Below are 23,514 nucleotides of genomic sequence, written 5' to 3' on the forward strand. Positions count from 1 at the left end.
TTTTTTCGTTATCAAGCTTTAGGAAAGTATAAAAACAGTTACATTTTTGGTCTTTGAGTTTTTTGATTAGTAATGTAGAATGGTTCATAGACCCATTCCATTTAAAAGTATTTTATTACACTTCCCTAAAAAAATGCACTCCAACTAAATGACAACATACATCTAAAATGTTATTTTAAAGCAAATTTTAACATCTAAAGTATTACTCCATTTGTTCTTAAAACCTCCTTAAAACCTGAATACGCATTAAAAATGTGCACTTCTTATTTTGTTTATATAAAACTGCGCTACTAAATAATGAAATTGTCCTTGTTAATGATCTAAAATAACTTTTAATTCCCCCCTGTAAATCTAGTTTCGTGATTACATATCTCTGACTTTCTTATATTTAATTCTTAGATGGTACACACATATACCTTGAAACAAAACATATCTATAATACAAAGTAGAACGATGTCTGTTTGTCTGTTTGTTTGTAGCGAAGGATCTCGCTAACTGCTGAATTGATCGGGTTCTCCTTTACAGGGTAGCTTCTCATAGGTCCCGGGAAGGTTTATAACTATTTTCTTGGGGGGTGGGACACCCCCAACCCCCCAAAAAATGAAAAATACCCCCCCGCAAATTTTTTTTTTTTATAATTTTTCTTTTAAATCTAAAATACGAAAAATTGGTTTGATTAAACCTCTTGGGGAAAAGCCCCTAGAGGCTAGGGGCAAAGCCGCTAGTATTTTATAATGTAGAAAAAGAGAGTTAAAAGCTTTAATTAAATATTTAAACATAAAAATCAGCTAACTTTGTATAAACATTGAATATGCTTTGTGTCAATATTTAAGCTCTAAGTTTTGAATTTAAAAGAAAAAAATAACTAAAAATTAGACTCGAACAACCTTGGCTTTTAAGAAACTTGTAAATATCTTCCAAGGTTCAACCTATGTTTTCTTGAATATTAGCTCTTTTGACTAAATAAAGGCATTTGATATTGTAATACCGTTTTTGATCTACTTATATACTATATACATATATCAAGTAAGATCTAGCACGCACGGACATACATACAGGCATAATTAGAGAAAAGCTTCGCTTTAAAAGAAAACAGTTATGATAAATAAAAAACAGAAAATTATAATCTTTTCACATTAAAGATCAAAGTAAACACATGTGTAATTAATCTTTAAAATATTTACCATAATAATTAAACAAATCAATGATAATAAAATTAAATGTATTAAAACATTTTATAATGTGTATTTTAAATTTCAGAGCTATAGCACAAATTTTACAATGGCGTTTTTCGAGAGGAGGTAAGCATTCATTAAAATAAAATTAAGTATTATAGACACACTAAACATTTGCGTTATAGACAATTTTCTACAAATAAGAAAATAAAAATCATAGACTAAGTTCCTGTTTTGTTGGACCATTATCTCCATACCCACTACCAACTGTTTACAACCTATTACAAAGTTCAGGCCAACTATAGAATATCCATAATTTAGACTAGAATTAAATTGCTACCACCATGTTAAACAATTAATCCATATCTTAAGTCTAAAAAATCAAAATTCAAAATTTCATTGACCTTCTTCAAATTACTCGATTGTCTATAATCTCAAATAAAGTTTTATTTCTTGAAATTCATTTCTTAAAACTTTTCGGGTATAGTCCCTTTCGTAACATCGCACCTTATGGGGCGATTCTTCGTATTTTTTACAGTAGCTTTTCTCCTATTTCTAGCCCCTGCGGGGCCAATTACCTAACCCTGTGGGGCAATAACCTAACCCAATATAACCTAATCTAACATAAAATAACCTATAAAAAGCCTTTTTTAAAATACGACGAATCGCCCCTTATGGGGCAATGTTACGAAAGGGACTATTCCCAACTTTTCTTATCACTTAGAAGAAGTTTTCAGAAAAATTGTAATAATGAAAAGCTAAAATGATTGCATTGGTTCTATTGAAAATAATAAGAAAGATTGCAAGAAAATTTATATAGTGAAATTGTTAATATGTTTTCATATTTTTCGGAAATTTTGAGTAATTTGTACTTATTGAAAGATTAACAAGGATAACAATATCCATTAACGTGAAGCGTACAAATTAACCAACTAATTATAAACTAATTTTTAATATAATGTTAATGTATGACTTTGATATTCAAATTTAATAATTTGAAAATAAATCTTTAGTCATTATTTTAAGTTTCCTAAAGACCAGGCAGTAATTTCATGACTATAATTAACATAGTATGTGGGTGTTCTCTATTATTTGAAAAAGACTTTTAAAAGGACTCTCCACAGAAAAATCAACTTTGGATTTTTGAAAATCTAACCTGAAACTATTATTCTCTGTTCAATTTTAGGCATTTTTTGTTTTTGTGGCATCGCGATCGAAGCCCTTTGAAAATTTTGTCCGCCGTCTATTTGTACTGCCGCTATAACAATATATACTACACTTTCCTCCACTCAATATATGTTTGCCGCTAAAGAACATTTGCTCCATTGCAACCGGCCGCTCTACGATTTATCCTCTTCCTTGACTGGACAATCCTGCCGCCTCCATTTTGTGTTCGCCTCCGCCAAATATAACCATCTTTTGCCGCAGTTGCCGCATTCATCGCCCTTCTCCGCCGCTACTCCGCTATACATTGCGTACGTGGCTATACACAACACCCCCAGCCTCCATTTAATTTCTGAACAAGGGAGAGGGGAGCATATATTAAAAAGCGATGAATAGCGGAGTAGCGGCGGAGAAGGGCGATGAATGCGGCAACGGCGGCAAAAATAGAAGCTAAAAATCACTAAAGCAGCACAAATTAAATGGCGGGAGGATTCACTTAAAGGAGGTAAAAAATTTCAAAGGGCTTCGATCGCGATGCCACAAAAACAAAAAATGCCTAAAATTGAACAGAGAATAATAATTTCAGGTTAGATTTTTAAAAATCTAAAGTTGATTTTTCTGTGGAGAGTCCTTTTAAATGTAAAATTATTTTAAGTATTATTTATTATATCAAACTATATATGTATATATAAAATTTGTGTTTTTGCAATTTATCTTTTATTTCCAATAAAGCGATAAAATCTATAGCTTCAAATTGCCAAATTTTGATGGTTTATACAAAATCTGCAACGTCTACAATATTACTTTTTGTTTACATTCTTTTTTGTGTGAACAAATCCTTTAATAGATTTTTAAAAGAAAATGAAACCACGAAAAAGGGAGAGGAGAGAGGTCATTATACAACCCTCTCCAAACATTTATAGTCCCGCAGGGTTGTCTTGGTATTTTGATTATAAAATTAGTTCCTCCCCCCTTCCCCCCCCCCCCAAAAAAAAAAATAACCTCTCAGAAAAGCCCTTAGTTTTTTTTACAACTCAGATGATTTTTTTAAAATTTCACAAAATGTGGCTTTTATAATTCACCCCCTACCCTCAAAAAAGCTTGAAGGTGTTTTTGACAATTATATCAAAGAAATTTTACTTCCAACAGGCCAATTGGATCCATTGCTTCTTTTTTTATTTTCCAAAAAATGATAATACTAGTATATAAACGTTTTTTTATGTTTTATTTCAGCAGCTTTGATACACAAAGGTAAATAAAAATGTTGGCCTAAAAGGATAGCTAGTCAAATGAACTTGTCAGTTGATATTGTTATTATGATGAAAATAATAAAATAACTTTGATGAAAACTATGAACAGACATAAACGGAGATACGTAAACAATAAAATTTATTTTTAACAATGGCTAGCCTGTTTTTATGTCGTATAAACTGCAGATTGAAGAATTAGCTGCGACTTTTGTTAATTTTCTGCTTCTTAACAAAAGCTTTAAGGACTGTGGTTGAATTTATGACTTTCAAATACAGTTTTTAGAAACTGCACATTTAACATATTATGGGGGCAGCTGCGAATGTGGCTGGCTATTGAAAAGAGCAGCGGAATGCGACTGTGGATGTGGCTTGTTTTTCAAAAATAAAAGTCCGATTAAGAACAAAATTGAAGTTTATCTTTAACCCGACATTATGGGGGAGGGGTAATGATGAGAACAGAAATTCACAAAGGAAAATTACCCATATCCTAAATGTCTATTTGTCTAATCTGCTGACTGCAGGCGGATGTTTATGCCAAGTCAGGTTTTGACAAAATTTTAAGTTTACCTTTAATCCCACTTACTTCGGGTTTTTTTATGTGGGGGGGGGGGGGATAATTATAGAACTTTAGGAAAAATAAGAGATATCCAGCAAAAAATTTTCGACGAAGAAAACTTGTCTTTTAGAATAGCTTCACTGCTTAAATGTCCGTTTGAGCAATCTACAGACTGCAGACGACTTGACTGGTGTTACAAAATAGCTTCGCTTATTAAATGTCTTTTTGAGAAATCTGCGGACAACAGACGAACCGACTGGTGTTATAACATAGCTTCGCTTATTAAATGTCTTTTTGAGAAATCTGCGGACAGCAGACGAACCGACTGGTGTTATAACATAGCTTCGCTACTTAAACGTCTATTTGAGCAATCTGTGGACGACTTGACTGGTGATACCAAACAGCTCCGCTTTTTAAACGTTTATTTAATGCGGACTGCAGACTAACACGGCTCGTATATAAGATAGCTACGCTGATGAAATGTCTGTCTGACCAATCTGCATATAAGATTTATTATGGGATTATGCAGAAATCCAAACTGCACGCATGTGTAACAGTGAAGCATATAAACATCGTTTTATTGTAACATAGAGAATAATCTATTTTAAAACTTGCATAGTCCAAACTATCTTACATTTATTTTAATGTGCAGAGGGGTAATTATTTGTGCATAAGTTTATCGCCCATTGTATTACCCATTAAGATTCAGTTAGTTCAGCCATTCGTTAGCTTATAAACTATGAGTGGTTAGTTTAGATTTAGTTTGTATTGTACATAGTGAAACTTTACCCCTAATAAATTTGATCTGATTGTTGTTTATCATTATTGGGGGAATATTTATTCATTATTTCTTGTTTATCCCTTTAACTCTGGCTTGAATAGAATAGGAATAATATAGTCTATTTTCTTTATGCTATATCAGAACGATGTTCATAAGCTTCACTGAAAAATATTGTATACATTATCATAATTTATTATTGAGGATGATTGTTTATTAGATAATTTATCATTTCTATTAATGTTATTATGTCATAGTTAGGATTCTATATTATTATAATCGATATATTATTATTTGGATGTTTGATCAGATTTTCTTGCAGTCTAATAAAGTGTTACTAGCAGCTGGCTAAAATTACGATATCCTCTCATCAACCCCCTTTACCCCATCCTTTCATCTACTACTGGATAAAAGAACTGACCAATAAGGTCCATGTTAGCAACAGAAAAACACTACCAATTTTCCCCTGCCAATATATCCAATTAAATTGTATATCCATTATTATCATCAATAAATATTGTTAGTTTCATCTTCCCTATTTATTTACGGATTCTATAACATTATTCGTGTTCTATTTTAATTTAAAAGTTGGGCTACTCTACAGAGGTAGTATGTTCGTCTGTCCGTCTCAGGGGGTTAGTAAATGATACATTTGACTATTTATTCCATGTTTATAACAGAATGTGACTGTTGAAAATATAATAAGTTCTAAAGTTCTATCTTTACAATATTTGCCAATCTTTAAAATTATAAAAATATATAGAACCTAAAAATTTTTCTCTACTGTTATTTTTTAATTAGCTTGTCTTATGGAAATAATTGTCTTTTTAGAATAAATAGAATATAATTTTCTTTTCATCCATCTATCTTTGTGTCTGTTGTCTATCTTTATCCTTTTTCAGTGCGGATATGGTGGTCTACCTGTTGGTCATTCTATCTATCTAAAGAAAATGTCTGTATTTTTAACCCTTGTCTGTATGGCTGCCTGTTAGTTTGAATGGATATATTATTACTTGGATGTTACTCTAGATTTTCATGTTCTCTAATGAATTGAAACTCGCATTAAAATAACGATCCACCATCTTTACCCAATCCATTCCTTTCCTACTGGGTGAACGAACTGACCAATATATGAGTTCCGTGTTAGCAACCTAAATTTACGACTATTTTTACAATGTCATAATATAGACATATATTTTATATCCATTTCTGCATTGCTGCCTTTTATTTCTTAAGTAGAGGGACAAAGTGTTTCAAAATCCGCCATATTACGTCATAAAAATGAGGGATTATCCATCTCTTTTTTTATGGGTTTCCTTTCCCACTTCTCCTCCCATCTCCCTCCTTTTTATGACGCCAAATTACTGATTTTTGAGACTCTTTGTCCCGCTACTTTCTTAATGTGCATCCTTTCTATATCTTTAGTATCCAAACATATGTATCTAATTGTATTCTCCCTGTATGGCAGGTGTCACAGCCGTGGTGGAGCTGCCGACTCTAGCCAGATGTCCTCTGTGCTCTGTCATGATATCTACCTTAAGGAGGCTGAGGTAAACTTTTGTAATAATTTTGTAGCCGTAGCAACTCTTTTCTAAAAAAAAAATAATAAAACCTTGCCAATACCTTTGAGAAGCTTCCCTTAAATGGAAATATCATCAGCTACAGGTAAAATAAACACCTTACTCCTTTATATAATAGGATATTTCTTCTTATAAGTGTTAAACATAAGCTAATTTAATGGAAAGTCTTTATTTCTTTTTTTTTTACAAAAGAGAAACCTTTTCCAAGATTTAGGACCATTAATCTAGTCGTGTGCCCATCCCAGTATGTATCTATTTGTCTGTCTGGCTATCCGAATATTTTTTGCACTATCTGAATCTAAATTTGGCGGAGAATTTGCACAAGCTTTGCAGCTATTCCAAGCAGAATTTTAATCAAGGTTTTTTAAATATAAAGTTGTGATAATAAGGTAGTTTGAAATGACGTTAAATGTACAGGAAATGCTTCACTGAAGGAAATTAAGCTTAAAAGACGTCTTTTTAGCGAATTTATGTGCACTTCAAGATAACAGTGAATTATTGCACTATTTCAGATGATTTATAAGCTTTCTTTTGTCGATTGAAATTTTATGTGAGTATAATATATACGTTTGGCCGTTAGCATCCTTTAAATCCATAGATTTTTAGAGATAATCGTACTAAGAACATGTTACCGTGAACTGCACTAGATCCAGAATAATATTTGCTACAGCCTTAGTAAATACTGAGCTTGTCTTAGTGGAATGTGTGCCTAAAATTATTCTATAAAGTTACACAAAAATTATTTCCTTAACATTTAACAGACAACTTGACAGCCTTTTAATTGATTAATCTAAGCCTGCGTGTTCCATGTTAAACTGCTGATATTTAATTTAAGACAGAGCAGTATTAGGTACAATTCCTTGTAATGAAACGTAGTGACTCAAACCCAACACCTCGATAATTACCTGGCACTTCATTCACGTAATATCTCCAACGCTGCTCTTTACCTTGTTAACCTTTTGTATATAATTCATGAAATGTTGCTCTGGATGGTAATTACTGCAGATATAAAACCTTGTTACTGTGTCGTACAAAGAGAACAGTAGCGTTGCCATGGGGTGGGTCTTACACACAAGGTTTTTTAGAGAAGAAAAATTAGTCTTCCATTCCTTTTAAAGATTTCAAAATCAGCCTAATGTATCTCAATTAATTAATTAATCTTTAATTTGCAAATTTTCTATCTATCAATCCCTTCCCCCCTCAAACTCTCCAAGAAAACCTAGCAAATATATATCAATATTTAGGTTTTTCACAAAAATGTTTTTCTAAATTTATTTGGCAGAATTTGCTCTAGATTGAGAACTATTTTGTCCTGAGATTGGACAACTTTACATCTTTGTCACAAACTTTTTAGACATTTAAACAGTTGCCTTTCAATCATGGGCGTGCATACTTGTTTTTCAAGTTCGTGAGGGTGTGTTAACAACTCTATTTTTGATTTTTTAGAGGAGAGAAGGAGGGCAGATATTGTAAACAGTGAAACCTATTTCTTCCCCTTCCCTTTGTAATCAAGGCAAATGAAGATTTTTTTTTCAATTTTGGTAATAACTATAGATCTCCCCTCCGCCTATAAAAAGGCTGCAGAGGAGGTGTACATAATCATATAGGGGAGGGAGAGTGATTTAGTCAATAATGAACCCTCTAAATAATCAGAAATTTTTGTGCAATTCTGTTACCAAAATAACGATCCCCCACTAATACCATGTACACGTCCATGGTTACTTCTCTTCATAAGGAAAAAGGATAAGAGGATGAATACTCACCCCTTTTTCATGGTAAAATACTACTTCCCCATCCCTAAATTTAGAAGCAGACGAAAATCAAAAACCGCCCAGGGCTTTTTGTAAGTCAATCAAAAATAATAATGTGAATAAAAAGAAAAGCGATATTTAGCAAACAGCCGTGGGCGGTCAGAATCAGCTGAATGTTCATTATGAAAAAAATTTCCCCCTTTTTAGAAATAGAAGGATTCATCTTTCATGAACAATTTTTTTTAAATAAAAATAAAATTCTATGTAATTTTTAATTAAAACATTAAAACGAAAATATCTAATCTAATATTCTTGCCCTAAATATGGAAATAGTAAAAAGTAAAAAAATATTTTTTTTAAATTTTTAATCATCCCATTTGAAAAGTAGTGGAATAGCAATAAATTTTAGCGCGGCAACAGTGCTGAGTAGGCCTCTAGGCCCACTGCCTATTTTCGTCTTCTAGTTGCTTTGTTTCCTCTCTTTTATTTTTTTCTCTATGCTTCTCTTCCAGTTTCTCCACTTATATAGGCCCCTGTTTAGGATTCAATATAGCAAAGTTTGCTGATGCCCTGTCAAACTTTCAAGATGCTCTTTACCTCATTTCAGATATTGTTATGTTAACAAATTCTATTAAATTTTAATAAAATCTGGGAAAATTTTCTTTTTTACCAGTAGGACATCCTTACGATTTAGATTTTTTTAAATCTTGTATTTTTGGTTTGCTTTCAGGTTAAGGATAAGTAAATATTAGGGATTATGCAAGCTTCATGTTTAAATGATTTTATCAGGGCTAGTCAGCAACGACTAAACCCAAATTTAAACCCGTTGGGATGCTTTGAATTTTTTTCTAAAAGAAGGGATTGTCATATGTATTTGTGTCAGATTTAGACTTTCAACTGATTATTAAAATTGTAAGAAGTCGCTTAGATAACGCTATTATATTATTTTGATCACTTTTTAAATTAATTATTGTAACACCGAAGTTTTAAATATGATTTGAATTTATCTAGAATTTATCTTGAACTAAACCCGCGACCGTGGCTCAACACGTAGCGCATCCGCTCGTCGTCGGGAAGGTGTTAGGTTCGAATCTCGGTCCGACACCGCGTCATAACTAAAGACGTTAAAAATGGTTCCCACTGCTACTATGTCAGATGCGCGACGTAAATAGTTAGAGTGGGGGGAATGCCTTGGCCCAAAACAGGCGCAACTCGTTACCATGCACAGTTAGGACTTCTCAGACAAAGGTCGTGCATCACAGAGAGTTGGTTGTCTGTAATGTACTGTACCACGGGTATGAGGTGAAGGACCAAGAGTCTGGCCTTGAGTTGACAAGTTGACTGTTCAGTCAAGGTGCAACTCACCCATACGACATTAGCATATCTAGAACTAATATTTTTTAGGAAGAACCATTTGTATGCGAGGACGCCAAAGCCCCAAGCGAGGCCATCCCTTTCGACGACACAAAACAAGTTCCTATCGCCATTCTCAATGGAAAAGTTGTCAACGACGATGATATAGTCGAGGTCGACGTGCTGATCGAGAACGGCAAGATTGTCCAAGTCGGCAAGGAGCTAGAGCTGCCAAGTGACGTGCACAAAATTGACGCGACAGATAAATATATTTTGCCAGGAGCTGTGAACTGTGATGCAAGATTCTTCGACGCCTCTTCCCACGCAATTGATCTGGAGGCACTTTCAACACGAACAAAATCGGCGGTTGCCGGCGGCACTACAACTGTTGTTGACGGCGCGCACGCCGGTAAACACGCTGATTTAGTGGCACAGCTGCAGCAGAATGAGGATGACAACGTGTTGTACTGCAATGTTGGAGTTAAGGCCTGTACAGCTGACGCCGGTTGTATCAACATGGACACGCTAAAAGGAGAAAGCGGTCATGTGGTGAGTGTTCATTTGAGCGGCGAGGCTGCCTTCAATCTGGAAGACGCCGAGCTGATCAGTCTGATGAAGGAGGTGAAAGAAGAGGGCGGAGTATTGTGTGTGGATGTGAAGGGCGGAGCTCTGGAGGAGGATATTCTGGAGGGAAAGAGTATGACAACACCTGTGGAGGATCTGGAAGAAATTCTAGTCAGGAAGGTTTGCAGCACTGCTCTTCAGGTAAAATATATTTTTTTTTGTCACTGAAAAGGTATGTTTTTTTTTATATTTTAAGAAATCATATGATTATAATATTCATCTTTCATATTGTCTCAACGACCCCTACAATGAAAGGTTATAAAAAATTATCTAACAAATATTGAATCTGACTAAATACATACAAGTAATAAACGCTAAAATGGAAATACAAAAATTTCAAAGAAGGTGTATCAACTTTTTTTTTATAGCTAGCCGGTTCTTTTAGTAAGTAGTAGATGTAAAATTTTTCATAGAATTCAGATATGCAATCGGTTTTTTTGTAGACCTCTTATTTTTTAAGTAATTTAAGTTTAAAAAAAAAAAAATTAAGTTGATTTCAAGGTACTAAAATGCAACAAAAAAAAGAAAGAAAATGGCCATTATGAACAAAAATAGTAAGATCTTTAATTTGACACCTTACTTTTTCAATTCTGTCAGGTAATTATTGAAAAAATCGATTTTTTTAAACCCACGAGAATAAAAACTTTGAACTTAATTTTATTATTTCACAGATAAAAAAATATGGGTTCATATATACCTTTAGAATCAGAAAAATATTACGAATTCATTGTAAGCAAAATTGAAAAAAAAGTTTACAATATAGTATATAAACTACAATAAAAGGAATTATATGAAAATATCATATTATATTGTACAGGCAACGTCTTAATTCTTGAATTGAGTATAAAAATGGGAAGGGGGTAAAGAGGGGGTAAAAAGGGGAAGACGATAGTGTTGCCTGAACAAAAAATACAATTGGCCATTTGTTTTATTTTTTATTTTTTTACTTTTTTTCAATTTTGCTTACAATGGATTCGTAATATTTTTCTGATTCTAAAGGTATATATGAACCCATGTTTTTTATGTCTGTTTGAGAAAATATTTAGGTCTAAAGTTTTTATTAAACCGAGGTTAAAAAAATAGATTTTTTCAATAATTACTCAACAGAATTTTAAAAGTAAGGTGTCAAATTAAAGATCTTACTATTTTTGTTCTTACTGGCCATTTTCTTCTTTTATTTTGTTGCGTTTTAGTACCTTAAAACCGACTTAATTATTTTTTTAAAAAACTTAAATTACTTAAAAAATAAGAGGTCTACAAAAAAACCGATTGCATATCTGAATTCTATGAAAAATTTTACATCTACTACTTACTAAAAGAACCGGCTAGCTATAAAAAAAAAAGTTGATACACCTTCTTTGGTGCATTTACACAAAGTGACAGTTTACAACTGATACACACTGCCCACATCTTTTTTTATTTGAAATAAATAAGAACTAATAGGAGGGTAGTTTTACTATTCCCATGCGAGGCTACCCAGTACTCAATATAACCTAACTCTAACCTACCTAAACTAAAGAAATGAACAAACCAAAGTATAATACTATTCTCCATATTTAAAAATAAGGGGAAGGGGGTATCAGCACTCAACAGGTTACTTTGTGTGAAAGCGCCGCATATTTTAAGAGAACATGAACTAGAATATTGGAAAGTTTAAACTTAAATGTCATTTGTTTACAAAATAAAATCATAGTTGACACTTTCATGTCGTGATTCCTCAAAATACTGGTACGTTTCAGGGAGGGAGGGGACATTAGGCTATTTATTACACTAGTCCCCAAAGTTCATTAGTTTGTGTGTCCCTACGTTTCAACCACTGATTGTAATCTACAAAAGGAATAATTTTGAGTATCATCATTGGGGATGTACATTGTACATCAATTTATCGTCCATTGTCTTTTATATCCCTGGGTACGTTTCTTATTCTTCATGTTTTTATTTCTTTATTTTTCTATGTATTTTAGAATTGAAAACTATGAAAAAATTACCAATTCTGTACCCTTGGTCAAATGCCATAAATCTCAGATTTTAAACGCTTATTTTGTTTTATTAATTAACCAATATGAAACAAAATAATCTAACATCACTTATTCTGATTTTGTCAAAATTAATATCATTAGAATAACAAAATTAATTAATTAAGTTTAGTATAAAGAAAGAATATTGGAAACTAAAATACTGATTTAAAAAAAGTTAGGTCAGATATTTACTTTGAATCTGCTTTTGAAACATATAGAAAAGTGTATAATACAAAAGTTGATAAGAATCACAGCTTTGATAGTTAACTATAGCCAATGAAAAAGAACAGTAAGCTGTAATATTAACAAGGAAGTAAAAATAAGAAAACTGTAGGACAGGTAGATAAAGATACAAAGTTATAATTCTTTAGGTGTAACGGAGAGACATACGGACGGTTGGACCCCAATTATAAAAAAAACTTATTGCACTATTTAAAAGCGTAATTTGTCATAAATGATATATTTTTGTTATATTGTCGGACACAGAAGACAATCAATATATTATAACCTGGATGTTGCACCAGATTTTTATATACTCGCAGCTAGCTAAAATAACGATACCTTCCATCCACTCCTTTTACCTCATCCCCTCCTACTGGATGAACGTACTGATCAATGAATGAGGAGCAGATTGGGAAGCTAAATTAACGACAAACATTCCCCTTTCAATATATCCTCATATATCTCATATCCATTGAGAAGACCTAAATCCATCTTGGTGACAGAATTGCATCTCTGGATATTTACGACCAACTTTTTCTAGCCTGGCCAGAGAAACTTTCAGCTCAAACTTTTATACACTATCCTGTAAATGGGATTTGGGTCATCTAAAACTCCACCTAAATGCCTTGATAATTCAAATAAACGTTTAAAATGAAGCTTACTACTGCATAAGAAGGATTTCAGCACCCCTTACCCCTTATTATTGAAATTTGATAAGCAAACCTTCCCCTTTTCAACATCCAAAGCTTTAAACAAAAATTATGGGGGGGGGGTGGGATTTATTGCCGTTCAAGTTAAATTTTGTTAAGAAATTATCAATTGTAAGAAACATGCAATACTCTGATCTGGGACACAAATTATTCTAGTAGGTGCCTACCTAGATGAATGGATGGATAGATAGATAGATAAATGAATAGCTATTGGATAAATAAGTGGATAGATATAAGATATTGCTTACTCTGATCTAAAGTATAAGTTATTCTAGTAGATGCCAACTTAGATGGATGGGTAGAGATAGATAGATAAATGGATAGATATTAGATAAATAAGTTGATAGACAGAAGTTATTACAATGCTCTGATTTAAATTGATATAGTAGGTGTCAACTTAGATAGATGGATCAAAAGATGGATAGATTTAGAGAAAGTAGAATAGATATAATTGACCTGGAACAATTTTTCTAAAAAGTGCAAACATAGATATTTGGATTGATATATAGACAGATAGATAATTAGATATAAAAAAGATATTGGGAATGAGATACTATGATCTCGGATACAAACTATTCTAGTAGTAACATTATAGATGGCTTGATAAATAAGTAGATAGATACATAGGAAAATAATTAAATGGTTGGATAGATATGGAATATAAATTATTCTAGTGGTGACAACACAGATGGATGGATGGGTAGATATTAATGAAAATGTAAATTAAAGATTAAATAGATGGAGATATAGATGAATTGAATATATACTGACAAACCATTCTGAAAAAAAATACCAAACAGTCAAAACTTTTCAGGTTGGAATCTCGTTGGGCTTGTTCAACGTGTGCAACCCCTGGTGCGTCCAGATCATCCAGGAATTCCGGGCCAGAGGGCTTCAGGTTTTCTCTGATATCCTAACGAACATGTCAAACCTGAGCTCCATCCTGCCCCTGGAGGACACTAGCGGCCTTATTCTCGCCTCCAACAATGTTGTGCTCAATAATGATGAGGTAAGTAGCAAATCAAGTGAAAATTATTTATCGCCTCGTATTATAGACAGCATTTCGCGGATATTAAGATGAAAATTCATAATTTTTCATATAAATTGCTAGCCTGAGAGGCCGAAGGCCCGGGCAAATAAAACTAATATCAATTTTATGACTATTATCTATATACTCGTGGAAAATTGTCTCTAATACGATGCTATGCATGATTTTTCAGTATGGCTGACAACCGGTTCTAACCCAGGAGATATTAATCGGTTCCGAATTTTTATAGACTTAAATTTCACCTGTGAAAATTATTATCCCTTAAAAGTTTTCCTAATCTTTCTTATAAGACAACCAATCTAAGTAGACAGGATATTTACGAATTTGAAGCAATACTTTGGAAAACAAACTTAGATTATAAATTTTTTATTTCTACTACTTTTTTAACAAAAAAGACTTACAAGACTACACAGCCATTACACCTTTAAGAACAATTTGATAGTAGTCATTGAGTCAACCATCGAGAACTATTTTACTGTTATACCATGACATTCAAGATATCTTGAACCAATTTCCAGGCCAGCTACTAGGCAAACTGCAAAGTTAATAATGTTCTTTGAGCTTGAAAGTTATGAGTTGACACACTTTTGCATAAACTTTCACACAAACTTTAAGATTACATTTTTTGCAGCAATGCTTCTCCAAAGTGTTACGCCCAAGTAGGTTTTAGACCACTTGATAATCTGTCTAAGGTCTTTATAGTTCTTTTTGTAGATGTAACTAGAAATAATTTGTCTTTTTTTGTGCATTCCCTCAAAGTACCCAGTGAGTACAAAAACCCCTCTCTTCATTTTTGAAAGAGATTGAAAATAAGAGTGGTAGATTTTTTGTTTATGCCTGACCCCTTCAGGAGCCCTAACCCTGCTGGAGTTCCATTCTATTAATATAGCCTATCCTAATCTAAAATAGATAGAAGCGAAAAACTATACTACTTTATTTTTTTAAAAGTTTGGATCGAGGAGGTTTTTAGTGCTGGACAAGCCTCTTTTTATATTGATGAAAAACGTTAACTTTAGAAACATATTTTTAAAAAAAGCTAAAATTAAATAATAAGATGCTCATTGCTATCCTTGGAATAGATCATTCTTGTTTTATTATTTTGTGCAACATAATTGCATAATAGCCAAGTCACTTTGAGTTCTAAATAAAAATTAAGATTATATTATAAACTTTAAAATTATATTACTGTGATGTGTTCAGATTTGCATACTGTAAATTTATGGCCATTAAAATGTTTCAAACAATCATAAGAAAAACTTTTTTTCTGTGTGTAGCTTAAGATATCGATAACTACTGAAAAATTTGATTGTAGCTTCACATAGATACCAGGATGGTTTTAGGCTATTTTACTGTCTTTTTGCCCCTTCGTTTACAGAGCCCCTAGATGCTAGAGGATCAACCGCTTGTAAAGTCAAAGACTATCGGCTTCGCCACTTGTCTTTAACCTACTCCATGTATATTCTTTTTACAGGAAGTAGCACCATGCGAGGAAGCGGAGGACTGGTTGTCCGTGGCCTACCACCAGCTTGTCACAGAGAATGACGTCAGTGTGAGCAAGTTTGTTGAGCTGACTAGCAGCAACCCTGCCCGCCTACACAACATGTATCCCAGGAAGGGGTGTGTGAAGGAGGGCAGTGATGCAGATATTGTCATCTGGGATCCAATGAGAAGTGTCGCCGTTCCTGAGGCGGGCAGTTGCAGGTTTGAATCTTTGTTATGGTTGGATAGACATACATCAATTATAGTGTAGCTACGTTATTTGTAATACATTAGATCTTCGATTTTCATATTTTTTAGGCATCACATTAAGTTTAAAATGCTTTATGTAATCGTAGTAAAAGAAATTATCTAAATCTAAAAGCATTATCGAAATAAGACATATAAAATACAAATTAACCGTCAAATGTTTTTCTGAAGTCTAATTGTTTGTAATATTAAGCGAAAATTATAACAAATATTTATTACAGATCTCAGCTTGGTGTAGAAAAGGGTGCCGAACTTTACGGAGCAGCCGAACATGTGCTTGTGGCGGGCAAGCTAGTCGTCACCGACTGCCAGGTCAGGCCAGTGGCCAAGTACGGCAGCTATGTACAGTTTGAGAAGCAGCCGGAGGTAGGCAGTGATGTGCCGGACAGTGAGAGACATGTTCCTGTGAAGCGGACAGATATTCCTGGACATGAGCATAAGGCACAGGTATACTTTACATATCAGGGATCTTAAAGGATAAGACAATGTATGATAAATTAATGCAGTAATTGGTTAAAAAGTTTGAATATTCATAGCTTAAACCAACAAATGAGAAAACATTTCTGTAAAACTTTGTGTGCTAGTGTAATGCCCACCCACCCACTCTCCCTGTTAAAATACAATATTATTTAGGCTTCAAAATCAAAGCTTTTCAATAATTAAGGAATCTACATCATTTCGTGATGGACACTTTAAAACATGTGTTATTGTTATAAAACTTTATTAGTGATTTTAAGAAATTCCTAAATACTGAACGTTGAGTATAAAAAGCACTCAAAACAAATACTTAAGAATTCTAGTTTGCGTCAAAAGTTGCCTATGCTGCAAATTAAAACTGAATTCATTTTATTTCCAGGATGCTCGTGATCGTCGGCCCATGAGTGCTTGGGACAAGCGCAAGCTGACCGCCAACCAGAACTCTACCAGCCAGGTCACTCCCAGCGGCTCCACACACATGGACAAGGAGATTGGCATGTACCAGAGGCCCAAAACTGCCCACGGAGTCCGCAACCAGCAAGACAGCACGTTCTCAATCAAGTCTTTCTTTTAATTCAGTAAATTTCTACAAGAACCCAGCAAATCTTTTGCTACTCCCCACGGAGGTTTCAAAAATATTTGATAAATAAAGGATTTTTTTTTGAAAACAACCCAAATGGACAACGTTTTTGTACCATAAACCTGTTTAATATGTGCATGAAAGAAGTTATTTCTCTTCAATGTTAAAAAGTTCAGCAAAAGCCTCAGAATTGTGTTTAATATTTAATAGGTACAAATTATTTTCTTTTATTTGATATCCACAAGATCATGATGCATGATCTCTACGCTTAATTATGATTCCAAAACTAGTTGTACAATTTACATTCCAGATATTAAATATTGTAGTGGAGCGTCATTCCAATTTTCGCGCAATTGATTCAAAATCGATGTAAGTTACAATCTAAAATATTAACTTTGATTAGCATTTAGATATATTATTGACAGCTAAAAAGCTATATACCAACCTATGTTCACTATAATAACGACTTATACTTGAAAAATCAGTTATTACGTGAAAAGATCGTTTATGAAAGTCTCCTTAATATATTGAGTTTAAAATATGGAGGCTAAATTTGTACAAAGCTTTTTGGCACAAATTTTATGATTGAACTAATGTTAGCACAAAAGATATGCTTCTTCAATTTCTCCTATACAATAGATAGCAATGTAAATAAAGTTTATACTCTTAATAGTTTAATAGTTATTGCCTCTGCCTTTTCAGTGAGGTAATTCAAATAGATGTGGTAAATCTGGAGCAAATAATCTATTTCTATCTTGACTGTTAAATTAAATGAGAAAAAATACGCGAGTTTCAAAGTAGATTCAGATATTCTGTTTTGGTTAACTTGTTTTAGGGTTACATTCAAGGGGAGGTGGGAATGTAGGTTAAATTTGGACTACCACAAAACAAAATTTATGTTTAAATAAGCTCAAAATATATTATATGTCATACCAAATCTATCTGATTTCCCTCAATGTTTTTAATGCTATAACAGATAGTTTAATAGTTTTTTCCAAGTTTAATAAGCTTTGCATTAGTTTCAATGTAAATAAAGACTTTGCTAGCAAATTATCTAGGTATTTAAAAGATGTTTTACCTGTTCAAATTTTTTTTGCAATGCTTGTATTACAATTTTTTTAACACAAATTTCAAAGTTTATGTGTTTAATGTAGAAAACAAGGACAATTATGTCCGTCAGTAGCGCAGAAATAACAATTCATAACCAATTTGAAACAAACTGAACAGTATATAAAATTTTAGAAGCTATTATCACTGTACCATTAACTTATGCAGTTTTATTAGATGACTGATCTTCTTTAGAAAAAAAAACTTGTATAAAAGTAGTCTATAAAGGATGATGAAGACATTATAGGTACTTAACTTTCCTAAGTGGCGTAAAAACAACCCCTAGTTATAGGGAAGATGCGCTACTAACAAAGTTTAAGATTCTCTCTAACAGGAGTTTGTAATTTTCAAAATTAGAATTTTTACCAAAATATTATTGTTTGAATTTTTTGAGAAAAAAGACAACCAACGACTTAAATTTTTAATTATTAATTAGAACAGTTTATAAGTTACTGGACTAAAAAATAATATAAACGAATACATATAGATGTAAATATGATTTATTGTTAGAATATTATATCAAAATATAATTTTCATCTTCTAAAAAAATGTTTTTCTTTGTTTACAGCTAGATGAATAGAGACACTGAAAAGGTAACAAAATGCAGAAAAAAATACTTTGTACAAAAGAAATTTAATTTTTTTGGACAGAGAAAGGGTACCAGCAGCAAAAATATTTAGCTCAAACCTTTTCGTTGGTCATAACCTTTCTTTTTCCAACATAAAAGTTAGAACAAAATAGTTTCACTTTAAGTGCCAAAATACTATCCCAGCAAAAATAATCAAAACATTGAGAATTAAAAAAAATATAAGTACCTATCTTTTTAGGTGGTAATCTGTTCACAAAATAATTTAACAACGGTTTGAATAAAGTTTTAACTTTTTTACTCACAACTTACATAGTGATTTAAAGCTCTTGATCTACAAAATTTAAAGATGAGGATATGCCAATATTTTGACAGGGGTAAAGAGGGGTTATTTTTTACCATATATTATATTAGTTTTACCCATGTGATCAAATGTGAATTAGTATTGAGCTATATAGAAATTGTAATATTTAGTCTATTAAATATTATTTACAAAAACCCTTCAACAGATTACATGCCAATGCATTGATTGAGTTCAATTATCAAAAACTACAAAAATAATTCAAAAAATGCCCACCCTCCATTGCTATTTGAAAAAGAAATTATTAAAATCGAAATAAAGTTGCCACTGTTCAATTTGACACAAGAAGTTGCTGAAAATCACAAAAATTTCACAGTAAATATTAAACATTTCAACCAAACATATATTATATATTTATAAGATAACTTTTGAGCAAGATTTGCAGAAAAGATGGAAAATTAACGACAAAATTGTGATTAGAGAATTTTTAAAAAAGTATTCTTAATAACAATTACAAATTAAAGGTTTAAAGAATTCCTTTAATAAAGTTCCAAAGTTGTATTGTGACTGTGTGATAACGATTTGACTAAAAAAAACTTTTAAACTATGCCTTTCTTAAGAAAATCTTGAGGAAAATATTAAGGTATTGGAAAGGTTTAAAGAGATCTGTTAATCAAATGCTATAATTTAGTTTTTTGAATTACCATTAAATATTTTTGTCTAACATTAAACCTTTGTCTTAATTAAGATTTTTTACTTGATGGACCTCAATCAAAGTTACCCCCAATACTTTTAACTATAAAAGTTATTTCGACTGTGTTGGTTTGGTAAAAAAAAATACAAAAATGTTTTACGAATACCAAATAATTGGTTACAATTATGATCATATTTTTCTATCACTGGCTGTCACTGATTGTGGGTTCGAGTCCTTGTGCTTCTTTTGTCAGCCTTGGTTTATCGCAGTTGGGGAAACTCTTGGTCCTACAATATAGGAATTAGGTATAGTTACTGTCAAGGAGGTAGGTATCAGTTTTGAATCAAGCACAAGAATTTAACTTGTAACAGTATAAGAGTGAATGTCATATCCCTCCAAAATGTCGTTAATTGATTTATTAACTGTAACTTGCATGGCAGTTGTTCGGTGCGATTCGTGAGTAATTTGACTCCCCCCCCCCGCTAAAGTTGAAATGCACCACTTAACCATTCTTACCATATCCCTCCCCCCCCCCCCAAAAAAAAGGTTAAGTATTGATTATCATGAACGGGGATGTAAATCAATTTATCGTCAATTGTGTTATCCCAGCACCATAAAACAGAAAAATAATCTTACATTTGTTAAAAACTCTCTGCAGTTAGGGCAGGCATTGCCAGATGTCTCCTGCTGCAGCCATTGATCCAGGCAGTACTTGTGAAATCTAAACAAGAGTTAATTATTATTATAACCTATAAACTTAATGCTATATCCAAAACGTGAAAAAGCTTTTTAGGTAAGCAGAAAAACGCATAAGTTTATATTAGCGTTGAACTGTAATTAAAACCCAAAGATAAGCCCTAGGTTTTCCAAAAATTATCAAATTCTAAGTCAATCATTACTTTTTGTATATTTTGTCTTTAGAAATTTTCTCATCTTAAGATTTCATTGAGAAAGATTATAAAATACTTCATTGTCAATCTCAAATCCCTAAAACTATGATATACTGATATACTTACTGGTGTCCGCATCTTGTAACAAAAGGTCTCTCTGGAAGTTCACACAGACAGATTGAACAGTCCTTACTCTACAATAAAAATGTTAGTTAATCCTTGTGTCATCCTGTGTGTATCCAAGGATCTCGCTAACCGCGCTGAACTGATATGGTTCTCCTTTAAATAAAGCTTCTCATAGGTCCTGGAAAGGTTATTAACTATTTTGGGGAAGGGTACCACCAACCTCCCAAGAGATATCACCCCTTGAAAAAAAATGACTCATCATTATTTTATTTACATTTTCTTTCTAAACTAAAATTGAAAATAGGAAGTTCAATTGCCCCTCCCCCCTTTCCAATTGACCCAAATAGTTACCTCATCGGCAGAGGCTAATTCTTGAACTTTCTGCAAAATTGTTGGAATATTCATTCCAGTCAACTTTCCTCCGTTGTTCTAAAAAAAGTATAATGTCAAGTTCTTGTTTTTACAAAAAAAAGGTATTCAACTAAGTACCTAATCCTAATTTTCACAAAGTTTGATATGGCACAATATTCTATGAATCTACGCTAGCCAGAACGGAGGAGGGGAAGAAATATTTTCAAGGGGCAGGATTTTCTCAAATATAATCATAAAGAAAGATTTATTTTTTATTACTCAATAAATTGTATTTTAAGTAGGTATTAGCAGTCTAGAATGCAAAAAAGAGTCTTTCCAAACTGTTCTACAATATAAATGGATTGGATATATTATTACTTGGTTATTACATACAATAGATATTTATTTTCCAATAAAAAGTTCCTAAGATTCCACCCTATCATAATATCCACGTATATTTAACATCCATTACGATATATGAGCACAAAAACCTCTGAGTAAGAGGATAGGAAAGACCTTTATTCAAGAAAAATAAAAAAAATTTGTTTACCTGTCTGACTTGCTTAACATAACTCCTTGCTTTTTCTCTGTCAATACCCACGTATTTATCACATATCTTATCCACCAGTTTATCCTCATTCTTCTTCCGTCCTGACAAAAAAAAAGATTTAATTTGTCTATCTACACGTTCCATAATGATTTGACTGAAGACAAATCAACTTAGAATTCAATTTAGTTATTTATCGCATAGTATTATAGACAGCTTTATGTGGATATTACGGACGGTCTGGTCTGTAGTGGCAGTCTCAAGTTTGTAGTACTACTATACTCATAGAAGACGGACAAATATTTAATCACTAAAGCTTACCTGGCTCACTGGAAGAATCACCAGAGGGACCTTCCTGTGGCACAGGACCTGCAGGTTTCATTTGGACAGCGCTGGGCATGGCTGGCGGCGGCAAATTTGGCCTGAAGGGCATACCAACAGGAGGTCGAATACCCTGCATGTGAGAGCCGCCAGAAATCTGCGGACGCATCAATTGCGGTCCACCACCAGCTACGCTACTCGGCGGCAGCATAGGTCGGGTGCCAATTGGCTGCATCATACCCATGGGTGGTCGTTGCTGGTTGGCGGAATGCAATGGGGTGGGACTGCGAACTAATGGGGGCGCAGTATTGAAAGGGGAGCTGGCACCCGACTGTCGGGAAAGCGGAGGGCTAAATGCATTGGCACGATTTCCACCAACAGGAAAGCCTAGAAAAAGTTTTTAATTACAGAAATATCAGGTTTAAAGATACTGTGATTATTTATACTTAATCTCTACCCTAAAAATCACTTATATCATTAAAATATTTAGGCAGAAAAATATATGGTGGAAAACTATATGGTGGAAAACTATAAATGAGATATCAGAACCACTTTCCTAATAGATATCATTTATAAATATTTAAGAACAGTAATCTAGGCATTGATTAAGACAGGTTTCCTACCCCAACTAGTTAATACCTGGTGCGGACTCTGCAGTGGAAGTGGGGGTATCTCTTCCAGCTCCATCTGGGGACGGCAGCTGTCTTAGAGGCGGGTCCATAAGAACATCTCCCCGAAGTGGAGATGACGGTGGGGGTGGAACTAACCCAGCCAGGGGACCGTTTAATCCGGGTCTCAGCAGAGAATTTAATGGTGGAGGATTCATGTTTGAAAACAAGTTAGGTGGAGACATAGGTGCCCCAACTCCACGCTGCTGTTGTAGAAGTTGTCTAGCTGCTACAGCATCCTTAAGCTTACGGTCTGTATCCGCTTTAATATCAAGGAAGAACATAAACAAATTTAGATCCAACTTTGGCATTGCTAATCGCTTCATGTCGAAGTCTAGGGAGGGGCAACGATCTTGTGGCATATTGTTGAGCATTTGTTCAAGTTTGTCTTCAATGTTGATTTGAGCTTCGATGAGACGCGCTGAATAATTGTCCACCTCCACCTAAAATAATATTTTTATAAAAAATTATGTTGAAATATAATGGAAGGGAAACTTACATATGACTGACAAAAAATTTACCAAAACTAATTTCCCATCCGCTTTTATTAAGTAACACAGACTAAACGTAAAGACATTAAACTCTTTAAATCTAAGGATTTTTACCTGGGCTTTAGTAATAAGTTCAGTTAGTTGAGCCATGACTGGATTATGGCGCATTTCTTCCAGAATTTTTAGGAAATGGTTGACTTGTTCCAGTCTGAGGCTTATCTCTTTTTTATAATATTCCGCTTCAACCTACAAAAAAAACTTGTATTATAACCCTTCCCACACATTATTTTAGCTTTTTCACCAAGGAGGGGAAAAGTGGAAAAAAATGTTTTCATATCTCTCAATTTTTTACCCCCCCCACCCCCACCTTTTGTAGGGTCAATTTTGCAGAATATACACC

The 23,514-nt window shown here is 33.2% G+C and overlaps 2 protein-coding genes and 1 long non-coding RNA gene across 3 annotated transcripts in view; 1 reads left to right on the plus strand and 2 right to left on the minus strand.

The window, feature by feature from the left end:
* The first annotated feature begins 1,264 nt into the window (after positions 1-1,264).
* LOC145316895 (dihydropyrimidinase-like) lies at positions 1,265-17,175 on the plus strand. Its single transcript, XM_080157708.1, has 8 exons — positions 1,265-1,301; positions 3,573-3,590; positions 6,392-6,473; positions 9,659-10,372; positions 13,996-14,190; positions 15,701-15,930; positions 16,197-16,422; positions 16,832-17,175. The coding sequence occupies exons 1-8, from the start codon at positions 1,282-1,284 to the stop codon at positions 17,024-17,026; spliced, it is 1,680 nt and encodes a 559-aa protein (XP_080013834.1). The 5' UTR covers positions 1,265-1,281; the 3' UTR covers positions 17,027-17,175.
* A 1,448-nt stretch (positions 17,176-18,623) lies between these two features.
* Positions 18,624-19,526, minus strand: LOC145316901 (uncharacterized). Its single transcript, XR_013878763.1, has 2 exons — positions 19,355-19,526; positions 18,624-19,059 (listed from the first exon to the last, which is right to left on the minus strand). It is a non-coding gene; the product is annotated as an uncharacterized LOC145316901 (long non-coding RNA).
* Positions 19,527-19,856: 330 nt separating this feature from the next.
* LOC145316890 (uncharacterized) overlaps positions 19,857-23,514 on the minus strand; it is a 256,014-nt gene continuing 252,356 nt past the window's right edge. The window contains exons 31-38 of the mRNA XM_080157699.1: positions 23,229-23,360; positions 22,595-23,066; positions 21,956-22,342; positions 21,638-21,738; positions 21,088-21,165; positions 20,737-20,804; positions 20,357-20,441; positions 19,857-20,007 (exon numbers count right to left, since the gene is read on the minus strand). Coding sequence (XP_080013825.1) covers positions 19,981-20,007; positions 20,357-20,441; positions 20,737-20,804; positions 21,088-21,165; positions 21,638-21,738; positions 21,956-22,342; positions 22,595-23,066; positions 23,229-23,360 — 1,350 coding nt within the window. The 3' untranslated portion in view covers positions 19,857-19,980. The remainder of the gene's footprint in view (positions 20,008-20,356; positions 20,442-20,736; positions 20,805-21,087; positions 21,166-21,637; positions 21,739-21,955; positions 22,343-22,594; positions 23,067-23,228; positions 23,361-23,514) is intronic.

This window comes from Acartia tonsa, chromosome 4, assembly GCF_053477335.1.
Source record: "Acartia tonsa isolate MP-2025a chromosome 4, ASM5347733v1, whole genome shotgun sequence".
NCBI lineage: Eukaryota > Metazoa > Arthropoda > Copepoda > Calanoida > Acartiidae > Acartia > Acartia tonsa.